Here is a 12,440-nt window from a genome sequence, read left to right as displayed (position 1 = left end):
CACCCACCTAACCATCTCAGTTCATCTTTGCTCAGCAGGACCTCAAGTATAAGGTGGGAAGACACTGAGAAGAATATATCAATAAGAGCCTGAGGCTTTGCAGAGTTGGAATCCACACCACTGGAAGGTTCCAATGGCGAGGATCCCAGGCAAGAAAAATATGTTATTAGCAAAGAGAAGTAGAGCAAATGTTAACCCTGGCAGAAAGGGCCAGGAACCCAAGGGAGTGACACTGTGAGGTGGGCTGCCCCCTCCTCCCGCCTGAGCCCAATCTCTCCAGTCCCAAAGACAGCTGCTCACATGCATTCGATCTTGATTCTTTAATCAAGACACCTAAGGCACACACCATGCTTTTCTTTCCATTTAAAGATGAAAAGCAGGAATGGACCTCCAGAATGCAGGCTACAGCTAAACTCATTACCCAACCCCCAGACAGACAGACAGACAGACACACACACACACACACACACACACACACACACAAACTGTCTCCGTCTGCCTGTCCCTTCCCGCTGCCCCCTGGCTAGCTATCATCCCACATATTATGGACTCTGCCACCTCTAACATTCTCCTTATCTCCCTTCCAGAATCCTTGCATGGATCCCCACTGCCTTTCTCCAGGATATCCCTGATGTCCTGAATCTGGCCCTTAAGCACCCAAGTAGTGTCTTTCAAAGCTCAGTCCCAGTAGGTAAGTACTCTAGCTACAGAACCCTAACAAGTTCCCTGTGCCCTGCTGATAACACCCAAGTATCAGAGATGGCACAGAGCCCAGCCTCTGGTCAGGCGAAGCACTCACCAGCCTGACTTCTGCCTTTGCCCTGCCCTGCCCCGGATGGAAAATGCTCCTTCCACCCTCCTGGGCCAGGAGCCTACTGAGTGCTCAAGACCTATCTCACATGCTGCCACCTCCCCCGAGGCTCTCCCTTCACGTCACCAGGACATCACTGCAGATCTCTGAAGGTGCAGGTAGCTGCCCTTTAAGCTTCGCAGCACATACTCCCCTCACTACCTCCACAGCTGGGGCCAGCCAGTCACCCAGTGCCTTATATACAGACTGTCTGCTAAGTGGGAACCAGTCTGGACTTTTCTCCTTCCCTTTTCCCAGATAAAGAGTGTGGACGCCACTCCACATGCCAACAGCCATAGAAATTCCACATCCCAAGACAAAATCGCACCAAGTCATCCTGCCCCAGCAGCACATACTCGCTTGTGGCTGGCAGACGTGACCCGCTCCCCACCCCCCGGCCCCCAACTTAGAGCTAACGCGGAGGGCCACCACCATGAGGATGGCCCTCACCGCTGCTCACACCACCCAAGGACACGGGTGCGACTTCCCTGATACCTGCAGCAAAGCAGAGCAGGGAAAGCTGCTTTCACCGAGCCTCGTGGGCATGGAGTGCCGACCCAAGCACTTGTAGTGCGTGCGCAGATGTGTGCACGTGCATACATGCTGCAGCTCGGCGTGACACGGCCGTGAGCCATCCCAGCAGCTACACCCAGTCCCTGCCCTGTTCCTCCTCAGCTCAGCTGCTGGGGGTGGCACGGCAGCAGTGGCAAAATGTGCAGAGAATGGACAAGACGGTCCTGAATGGGTGCCCTCCTGTGACTACGAGTCCTCACCTAAGGTGCCCCAACCCTCCGTTCTGTGTCACCAGCAGGCACCTGTGTCCGCCGCGGCCGGGCTCCACGGTCAGTCAGGACTAGCCTCCTGGGGCTAAGCGCACAGTGCGTACGCTACCACAATAAAGACACATGCACCCCTTCCCCTCTTCAGATCAACCAGCGATTCTCAACCACAGCACTGGCCGGTTCACAGACGGTTTGTGATACAAGTTCCATAGTGAGTCAGTTGTTTAGAAAAAGAGCAACTCCCCGAGAGAACCAGAGGCCTGTGTGCCAGGTAATGCGTCGGAATCAGCCAACAAACGTTTTTTTAATACACTTAGACCTGAAGTGCCAAAATCTTGAATGTTACAGCAGAAGACTGAAAGATGCTCCCAGCCAAAGTTAGCTACCTGGCTCTAGGAAAATAACTCCAGTCCTTGGGATGCCAGAACGCACCCCCTCCCCCCTAGCAGGTCGACGACACCCTGCCCCTCCCCTCACGGATCCCCTAGACCCTCCCTCTGGGGAAGCGGATCTGCTCAGAGCAGTGGCTGCAGGCGGGCCCGCGGGGCAGGGGGTGGGCAGCTCCAGGAGCCGGGCGGCCTCCACAGCCGTCCTTCCGTCCGCAGATCTGCAGGGAGCTGCCCTATCTCTTCCCAGGACACTGCCTGCACCACCAACCAGAAAGCTCACGGTCCTGCCCAGATTTCTCCCGTCCCCAAGGAAGAGCCACCCTCTTGAGGTCCCTGAGGATTCCGACTCCTGAGAATACAGTCCGTGATTCCCAAGCTGCCTCCCAACCTCTCCCGCCCCCCAGAAAGCAAACCCCTCCTCTGGCCGTCTCTAACGGATGGAGGGACAGCCGTCAGTGTGTCCTGCTGCCCTTCCCCTGGGGACAGTCCTGCCCCCGCAGGCCCCACCCGGGGAGCACAGCCCGGGTTACCAAGGAAGAGGCCGTACTGTGAAGAGGGTGGAAGAGGAGAGGAGAGGCAAGAGCAGCCTGCAAGAGGAGGCAGGCCAGGACGGTTCTCGTTCTCCTCGGGCCAGCTCCACACCCGTCTAAGCTGGGGGCGGGGGTGCGAGATGGACACGCCAGAGCCCTGGCACCAAGGAGGGGAGCACAATCCAGTGGAAAAAGACACAAAAAAGGACAAAGTAGAAAGAAGTCACATTAGAAGACCGTAGACAAGATTCATGTGTGGGGATTCAAAGGAGGCAGCAACGGAGCCTTGAGGACACAAGATGCTTCNCATCGCAGCGTGAGTACAGGGCTCGGAGGCAGGCCAGGAAGGGGGCGCCACTGTATACAGAGCAAACTTGAAGAGGGGGCGCAGTTGGCCTTTTGGGGGGGGGGTTGGGGCTGCAGTCTGGAGGAAGAAGCAGGGTCAGCAGGAGAGTTGGGGCACAGGGGTGAGGAGGGTAGCTCTGGAGGCGGGGAAACCGACTGGGCACGAGCGGGGCAGCCAGGTCTGAACTAAAGGAGGCAGAGCAGAGAGGGGCTGCCAGAGAGAACGAGCCAGCCTGCTGGGCATGTGGAAGGGGCCGAGAGGGTGTCTGAGTTTCCAGCCTGCACACCTGGGCGGGAAGCAGGGCCACCCACCAAGAGAAGGAACACAGGGTTGGGGAGTCAGGGCACATGGGCCACTAGGACACGCTCCTGCCAACTCTAGCAGGTCCTTCCATGCGGCCCTAGGCGAGTGGCATTGCTCATCACCTTAGGGGGCTTCAGCATCCCAATCCAGCACCCCAATCTCACCTGCATCCAAACGTTGTCTGCAGCAAAGTCGTGATTCCCACGCAGAAGAAAATGGTCCCGATGAGCTGGCTGGTGGCCCACTGGTCGTACCCCACGCACATGGCATCGGCCAGCAGGAAGGGCACAGCGATGGTGCCACTGAAACAGGTCAGGTAGTGCTGTGGGTGAGAGGAGATGGTTGGGGGAAGTTTTTGGATTTTATGCTAACTTTGCCCCCTATTGTTTTTTGTTTGTTTGTTTGTTTTACAAATAGTTTATTGTCAAGTTGGTTTCCATATAACACCCAGTGCTCATCCTCACAAGTCCCCTATTGGTTTTTTAAATACAGCCCATGTGAAGAATCTCTGGTTTGGGGTATACGTGCCCATCATGTGCCAAACCATCAATGTCGTCCAGCACTTCTTTCTCATCCATCTTCCTGTCTTACTGCTCACCTAAATGCAGGCCTGCGCAGAGCACATGATCCAAGCACTGCTGACATTTATTTACACAACTCTTACTGAAAATATCTGCTTCTCTCAAGTGCTCCTTTAGCATCAACTGCTAAAGTCCTAGGTCTTTTCTTCCTGTGATCTGGTGACACGAGTGTTGCTGCGCGGTAGCATTCTTGAAACAAACCCTAGTTCGTCGTGCTAGGTTTTTCTTCTGGGTTTGATCTGCCAATACTTCATGTGGACTTCTACGTCTATATTTTTGGGATAATTAATCTGCTTTTTTAATACTCTGAGGTCTGTGGATTGAAGTTGCACAGGCTTCACTGCACAGGGTGTTTTCCCTCTCTTTCTAGGGTCCGGCGTTATTTGACTACCATCAGGGAAGGGTTCTGGACATATGGCAGCTGTGGGAATCCTCCAGGAGGAGCCCATCCCCTCCTCCCTGGGGCCCCAGCCCCTACCCTTTCAGCCCCGAAGGGACATTCCCGGCACTCCCAGCTCACGGCCCTTCCTCCCACAGGCCTGCTTGTTCGGCCCCCACTTCTGTTCTGCACACTTCCCGCTTTCCTACCCGAGCCCCCCGTCTCTGCTCACGTTTGCCAAAACGGGCTGCCCGCAGCCCTGACGCTCAGCTGTACGGCACTACAGGGAGTTCCACGCGGGGAACAGAGCGCTCCTGTCCAGGACTCCACAGAGCTGCTCGCGAGCTTAAGAGCACTGCACACGGTCAAGAAAGGCACGCTGCACACAGGGTTTCCTAATCCTAGACCGGGGCACACTTCTAGAGACATCTATAACCTAAACATTCCCGAAAGTGAGTTTCCTGAACCTGATTCAGGATACTCAGCCCAAGGTAAAGACCCTGTAGCTCCTCTGGCCATGACTCCTTTATCAGACACCTTTCAGTCCAGGTGACCAAGTGCTTTATTGCCTGTGCGGGAGATGAGGGTGGGAGGTGGGGTGTGCTAGAAACCAGGCCAAGGCATCAGGTGTGGGCAGGTACAGCCCTACCTCCAAGGAACTACACCTGTGGGGGTGATGGGGTCGCTTTTTCTCAGCATCTGAAATCCCTCAGGTTGAACAGCCCATTCCAACTTGAGAAAGGAAGAAAGGGAGGTCAGACCTCAAACAGAGTCCAGGCTAAAACAACCAAGGCAAATACAGGCCAGGGGGAAAAGCTTCTGTCCTTCTCCGAAAGCCCTACTCCAGTCCCTAAGAGGGAAAGGGGGACGGAGAGAGGGAAGAGGGGAGGAAAATACCCCAAGATGCAGGGGCTCTGTGTCAGCCCTCCCGCCACGCCCCCCTTCCCCTGGTGGCCTGCCCACTCTGCTCCCGCTGCAATCTGCAGCAGACAAAGCAGCCTCTACCACAGCAACGTCTCCCTCCCTTTACAGACAAGACCAAACCTCCCACGTATGTCCTGGCCAACCCGTGCTTCTCAGGGCCACCCCCATTTCGTGGCAGAACTGACCACGAATGGACTGCCTGAGTAGGAATGAAGATGAAAGCTGCTCTTCCCTCCCTCTCTGTATCTTCCCCTCTTTCTAGACCTCTACAGTCCTTGCTATTTCCATCCACATCGCTGATCTTGTTCATTCCTTGAACGTTTTCCTTCCTCTGCTCCCTGGTTAAGCTCCTCCTGTTCTTTTCTTCCTTTTACTACCTTGAAATGGAGGCTAACAAGTCCCAGGCATCATTCTTAAAAGAGTTAAGATAAATAATAAAAATAATAAATATCAAATAAAATAATAAAACAATAAAATTGAAACTGAATTTTTAAAGAATCCAGACAGAGGAGTCGGACATCTGCTGGTGGTCACATCCTAAGGGAACCACCTTACCTGCAACCCCAGAAATATGCACAGGTACCAGGGGGGGACGTCTTCGATGGTGTAAATCATGTCCGATCTCTGGGGGTCTAGACTGCCAGTGCTATCCAAGGTCTCGGCGAGAGAGCTCTGCAAGCGAGAGGGAGAAAAGGAATTTTTTCACAAAAGCAAGGAGTAATAGTAACTCAGCTCACTACAGCACATGGTTACTGAGAAACAACTTTAAAAAGTGGTGGCCATTCTCTGGTGTAAAAATACGCGTTGGCTGCCTTTCATACAATGTTCAACCCGCTCAGTGAGACAAGCTGTCCTCAAGCTTGGGGGCTCAATATCCCCAGTCACTGATGCATGCCCAAGAGCACCCAGCTTGCTTGGAGCTTCTCCCCAAACCTAGGGACCCCCTCCATGGAAAGGGATGCTCCCAAGTTGACCCTGCAAAGTGATACATTGGCATGAATAATCCTTGAGTAGTGACCCAAAGGAAAAAAGGTTATGAAATGCTCACCATTTTGAAACAGCACTAATCTGCCCCTCTACCCCATCCGATCCCTGCCAGGAGAAAGATCTCTGTAGCCTAAAAACAAAACAAGCCCCAAGTTCTATACCCTCCTATCAAAACACTGCTGCTCAGACAGAGTGCCGAGTGAGAAGAGCAAAATTTAACGTACATGGATAGAAGATTCCAATTTTGTTTAAAAAAAACAAAAACTAAACATTTATTTATAGTTCAGGAAACAGGGATTTTTCTTCCCCCCTCTTCTCTTTCCCTCTTCCCCTACCCCCATTACTACAGACTTTAAAAATATTAGATGTTGCATGCTTTCTGAACCAAAAATCTCTACCAAGACTGGATACTTTAGGTTATAGTCTAGACGTTTACAGTCAGTGTCTGTATTACTCTGAGCTTAACAGAAAACTCAAGATAACCCCAAGTTCCCCACATACCCTCAAAACTGCACTGTTTTTTTTTTAAACTCTATGAAAAGTTTTTTAGAATCCACAATGAGCATTTTTTTTTTTCAAAGTCTTTTGTCCTTAAAAGAGTGCCTAATAGGAAACAAAATTAAAAGATGTTCCACAAAAAAAGGTAAGGATGGATGGCGACCTTCTGACTATATCCAGCCCCTTGTGTGCCCTCTTGTCCACAGATACGGTCCACAGAAAGATGCAGGCTCCCTGTTTGTCACTTGATTTCCCCCACAGAGGTGTACAGCGATTTGGGGCCAAATACTCTTAAAGAAAAGGAGTGACACAGCTCAGCCTTACCTTCTAAAGCCTAAAAGTAAATGTCTGATGTAAGTTGACATTTGAGTTAATCCAAATGAGAACGGAGTATGACCTTTCAGAGAACTTTTTCTTCCATTCAAACAACGGACACTGGCAGATTTGCATTCCTGAATGAGTTAAAAATGGACTATGTAGGTCTTTTAAAAACCTGTTGGTAGAGGCAGTGGAGAAAGTACATGTGTATGTGGTATGTGGTGATGTGCAGCAAAAGATGAACTATAGCAGGTCTGGGATGTCCAAACCTTCACACATTTCAAAAAAACAGCTTGGTCCTTGCCTGCCAAGTGGGAGACAGCCTGTGAGTTCTGGGAATATACTGTTCTTAAGAGTGTGTCCACTTTGGGGCGCCTGGGTGGCTTAGTTGGTTGAGCGTCCGACTTTCGCTTAGGTCATGATCTCGCGGTTCATGGGTTCAACCCCGCATCAGGCTCTGTGCTGACTGCCAGCTCAGAGCCTGGAGCCTGTTTCAGAGTCTGTGTCTCCCTCTCTCTGACCCTCCCCTGCTCACGCTGTCTCTCTCTCTCTCCTAGAAATAAATAAAAACATTTAAAAAAATTAAAAAACAAAAAAAAAAACAAAAAAAGAGTGTGTCCACTTTGAGCCTTGGGCTGCCCCAAGTAGTTTATGCTAACAATGTCCTCTGTGGTGGGGACCCTGAACCACATGGCACCAATCTGACCGCTGGAGGAGCTGGATGCTACGGTCGGCCACGTGTGTGGGTCGGCCATAGCAAACATGGCTGGCCCCAATCAAAACACTGGATGCCAAGGCCTGCGTATGCGTCCCTGGTTGACAACATTCCTTGAGGGTTGTCACACATCGTTTTTGGGGAAAATTAAGTGCTGCCCACATGCCCCTACTGGGAGGAGACAATGAAAAGCTTCAGTTCCTTGGATGCTGCCCTACGTACTCTTCCGCTGATTTTAGTCTGTATCCTCTTGCTGAAATCAACCATAATCATGAGTTTAGTAGCTTTCCTGAATTCTGTGAATTCATCTGGCTAATCACTGAACCTGATTTGAGAACCCTCAACTCAGATTTTGAGAATCTGTGAACTCAGTTGGCCATTTCACTTACATGATACAATTATGGATTATACAAAGGACAATCCAATACCAACTTATTACCCATGGCCTCACAAGCAGGGGTATTACTGCCCACAAAGAAAAAATATCTGAAAACAGAGTACATATTAACAGTACAATTAACAGATTTGTACAACCCATTACAGTAACACCGTGAGCAACATTATTCTAGTGATTCCCTTCACATTGCTAATGTTTATTTGTGCTTTCTCATTTTTTTCCTTAATCAGGTCCACCAATGATCAATTCCATTGGTCTTTTCAAAGGAATAGCTTTTGAGTTCCAGTTAAATACAGTAGACTACGACCTGTCACTTCCTCTAACTCCTGCAAGCACACAGAAGGCATGATCATACCACACATTTACAAAGATGAAGTAAACAAGGACAGGAGAAGTTAGGGTAACGCATTGGTAGAAAACATAAAGCACCTGCACGAACCGTGACCCACTGGGGAGAGGGAAGGAATCTAAACCCTGGGTGCTTAAAGAGGGAGAGTGTGAAGAAGTGAGCCGGTTGACCAGAAGGAACCCAGACAGGTTCTCTGCTTACAGACACAGACCAGAGTGGGAAAGGGAAGAGGATGGGTTTTAATGCCACAAACCGACCAGATACCCCGCTGCCGACTGCCATCCTCGTCCTTCAAGATACAAAAATGTACTGTTGGAAGAACATGAACCAGAAAGACTTCAGACTCAGAAATAACTACATGAGGTTAAATGTAATTATGGACAGTGGGGTCCTCATCTACTTCTGGAATGCCAGACGCGAGGTTACAGATGCCAGGCTAACACCCACAGGAGATGAGATGATTCCTTTCTGGAGGAAGTGATCAGCCCCAGAGACAAGATGCTAATGTCTATACACCCCACAGTGACAACCTGGTTATTGAGTGTCAAGGGTCACCAAAAGACAAATTTCTCTTGTACACAATGATGCCAGTCATATTTTTTTTTCCTCACACTCCTGAGACAATGAGAGAAGGCTCCCAAATGAAGAACCAAAGAGAGAAAATAGGGTCAGTAGGAAGAGAAGAGGGAAGGGAAGGGAAGGGAAGGGAAGGGGAGGGAAGAGGAGAGACCAACCCTATATCCTAACAAATATAAAAACAATTTAAGCCTGAGAGTAAAGAGATGCCATTTGAAAAGACTTAAACAGTAAATTAAAGGAAATTAAAAGAAAAAAATTGGGGCACCTGGGTGGCTCAGTTGCTTAAGCGTCGAACATCAGCTTAGGTCATGATCTCACAGTTCGTGGGTTTGAGCCCCGCATCGGGCTCTGTGCTGACAGCTCAGAGCCTGAAGCCTGCTTCAGATTCTGTGTCTCCCTCTCTCTCTGGCACTCCCCTGCTCGTGCTGTCTCTATCTCTCTCTCAGAAATAAATAAAACATTTACAAAAATTAGAAAAAGAAATCAAATAGTAAAAGAGGTCCTAGAAACTAAAACAGATAGGAGGAAGAAGTTCAACAAAAGGGTTGAGAGTCAAAGATATCTCTCCTCCAGATAACAGAAAAGACAAAAATAGACAAGAAATAGGCTTGTTATTTTTTAAGTTTATTTATTATTTTGAGAGATACAGAGACAGCATGAGTAGGGGAGAGGCAGGGGGCAGGGGGGAGAGAGAATCCCGAGAAGGCTCTGCACCATCAGCGAAGAGCACAATGTGGGGCTGGAACTCATGAACCGTGAGATCATGACCTGAGCTGAAACCAAGAGTGGGACACTTAACCGACTGAGCCACCCAGGTGCCCCAGAAATAATAGGCTTTTTAAAAGAATAGAACAGAGGCGCCTAGGGGCGCCTGGGTGGCTTAGTCGGTTGGGCGTCCGACTTTCGCTTAGGTCATGATCTCGCGGTTCGTGGGTTCGAGCCCCGCGTCGGGCCCTGTGCTGACTGCCAGCTCGGAGCCTGGAGCCTGTTTCAGTCTGTGACTCCCTCTCTCTCTGACCCTCCCCTGCTCACGCTGTCTCTCTCTCTCTCCTAGAAATAAATAAAACATTAAAAAAAAAAAAAAAAAGAACAGAGGCGCCTGGGTGGCTCAGCTGGTCAAGCGTCTGATTTCAGCTCAAGTCATGATCTCGTGGTTCAGGAGTTCGAGCCCCACATCGAGCTCTNAAGAAAGTTTGAGGCTTCTTTAAAAAAAAAAGAACAGAGGCGCCTGGGTGGCTCAGCTGGTTAAGCGTCTAACTCCTGATTTCAGCTCAAGTCATGATCTCATGGTTCAGGAGTTTGAGCCCCACATCGAGCTCTGTGCTGACAGCATAGAGCCTGCTTGGGTTTCTCTCTCCCTCTTTCTCTCTGCCCCACCACAGTTCACACACTCTCTCAAAATAAATAAACTTCTTAAGTCAGAATAGAACAAAGAAAACAGAAGATAGGAATTAATCGAAGATATTTAAAAATTTCCAAGAACTAAAGGACACCTTTAGCAAATTAGAAAGACCCACCAAGTATTCAATGAACTAGTGAAAAACTATTCAGACATTTTGGAAGGTACTATACCACCAATACTGCACAGATTAGGATAGTTTGAAAATTCAATAAAATTCAACTGTAATAAGAATAGTCCTAAAATAGAAATTTAAGAGCAAAGGGAAATAAAACGGGAGTTGGTAGAATGTGGACAGAATTTTTTTAAAAAAGGAACAAAGAGTAGAAGTGGTAAGAACATGAGAAAACAGACATCATGAATAACAGAGTAAAGGTCACAGGGTAGGGAAGAAAAAAAAAAAATCAAACCACATAAGGGGAGAAAAAAAGATTTGAAATGACAGTCAGAGAAGGCAGGCAAAAGAGATCCAACTTCCCCAAATAAGAAAACCCAAAAAACAGATTGAAACAAAAAATAATGATAGAATTCAAGACAGCTTTACTAAGTAACAGAATCTTTAACGCTAAATACTCCAAGTGCCAGAAAAAACTGACCCAGAATGGTCAACATCAAAACATATCTAAGTAAAGTTATTAAATATCAAAGATAAATAAAGAATCTAAAAAAAAAAAAGTCAAAAAGATCAAGATACTGATAAAAAGAAGAAAACAAGACTGACCTGGTATCTCCTCAGCTATAATCAATACCAGAAAATGACAGAGTAGCAATAAGTTATGACCTAATTATTCTCAACTCTGTATCACACAATTTTTCAAACATACACAAAGACAGAAATATGGAATGCCCACCGCATATCTCTCTCCAGCTTCAAAAATTACCAATGCTGTGTTCTTGTTTAGTCTATTCCAAGAGAACTTCCTTTTTCAAGAGCTACGGGTGCCTCAATTAAAGGGAGGGAGGGGGTGTAAAAGAGAATCCACAAGGACTGAAAGTTAAAAAGCTCTTTAACTTTAAAAATAAATCTCGGGGCACCTGGGTGGCTTAGTCGGTTAAGCGTCCGACTTTCGCTTAGGTCATGATCTCACGGTTCGTGGGTTCGAGCCCCACGTCGGGCTCTGTGCTGACTGCCAGCTCAGAGCCTGGAGCCTGTTTCAGTCTGTGACTCCCTCTCTGACCCTCCCCTTCTCACGCTGTCTCTCTCTCTCTCTCTCCTAGAAATAAATAAAAATATTAAAAAATAAATAAATAAAAATAAAAATAAATCTCAACGTTATGAAATTAAGTTTCTCTTCTATACAACGAACTCTCAACCACACAGCTGTTGCAACAATAGGCAGCAAAAGATCCCAGTGCCAAGTAGGGTGGGATATTCAAGTGGGGACACAGTGTAACTAGTTCACTGTGACCGTTTCCCCATTTCAACAATCCCTGCTTCCTAAAAGCCTCACACTATTTTACACTCTGTCCTCTCTTCCTCACAATGGCCCTGGGAAGTCACATGTTGTTACAACTCCCTTTTACAGGTGAGGAGTTGGCAAATCTGAGAGGCTGAGTGAACAGACAGGCTGTCCCCAAAGGCTGCATTTGCCACCACACCACATGGCCTCCTAGGGAAAAACAGAGCTGCTCTTTAGTAATTACCAGAAATACCTGATTTTCTACAACGGTGATTAATAACAAATTGCCCAACACCACTGCAACCACTTCACATGCTCCTGTAAACATATTTTGTGGGCAATCTGTAAAACAACGAAATGCTGATATTTCAATGGGAACACCGAAACCTTCTACTTGTATTTACTTCATTTTGTTCCAAATGTCCTCTCTATAAGCAAAGTCAATTCTTCAACATCCCTCCCTGAAGAATCACGATGATACTGAGGTCAAGTTCAGAACATACTGGGTGTGGGGTCCCAACACTGTCTTACAGATTCATGGTTCCTGACTCAAGGCATTAGCCTTCTGGTCCTTTCAGGAATAACTCTCTTTGAGCCCAGTATTTTGTAGTAATACCATACTAACCAGCATTTACCATAAGTAGTTAAGTCACATTCTGTATAACGTCAGGGAACGTATGACAACTGAAGGCTCGCTATAATTAGGAAAACAAN

At 48.2% G+C, this 12,440-nt stretch overlaps 1 protein-coding gene across 1 annotated transcript in view; it reads right to left on the bottom strand.

Moving 5' to 3' along the window:
- The window catches only part of SLC23A2 (solute carrier family 23 member 2), a 116,142-nt gene that overhangs the window by 39,408 nt on the left and 64,294 nt on the right, over nt 1-12,440 (bottom strand). The window contains exons 6-7 of the mRNA XM_077766914.1: nt 5,640-5,756; nt 3,365-3,522 (exon numbers count right to left, since the gene is read on the bottom strand). Coding sequence (XP_077623040.1) covers nt 3,365-3,522; nt 5,640-5,756 — 275 coding nt within the window. The remainder of the gene's footprint in view (nt 1-3,364; nt 3,523-5,639; nt 5,757-12,440) is intronic.

Source organism: Crocuta crocuta, unplaced genomic scaffold (assembly GCF_008692635.1).
Source record: "Crocuta crocuta isolate KB4526 unplaced genomic scaffold, BGI_CrCroc_1.0 scaffold15, whole genome shotgun sequence".
Classification (NCBI taxonomy): domain Eukaryota; kingdom Metazoa; phylum Chordata; class Mammalia; order Carnivora; family Hyaenidae; genus Crocuta; species Crocuta crocuta.
This window is presented reverse-complemented; position numbering and strand designations above follow the sequence as displayed.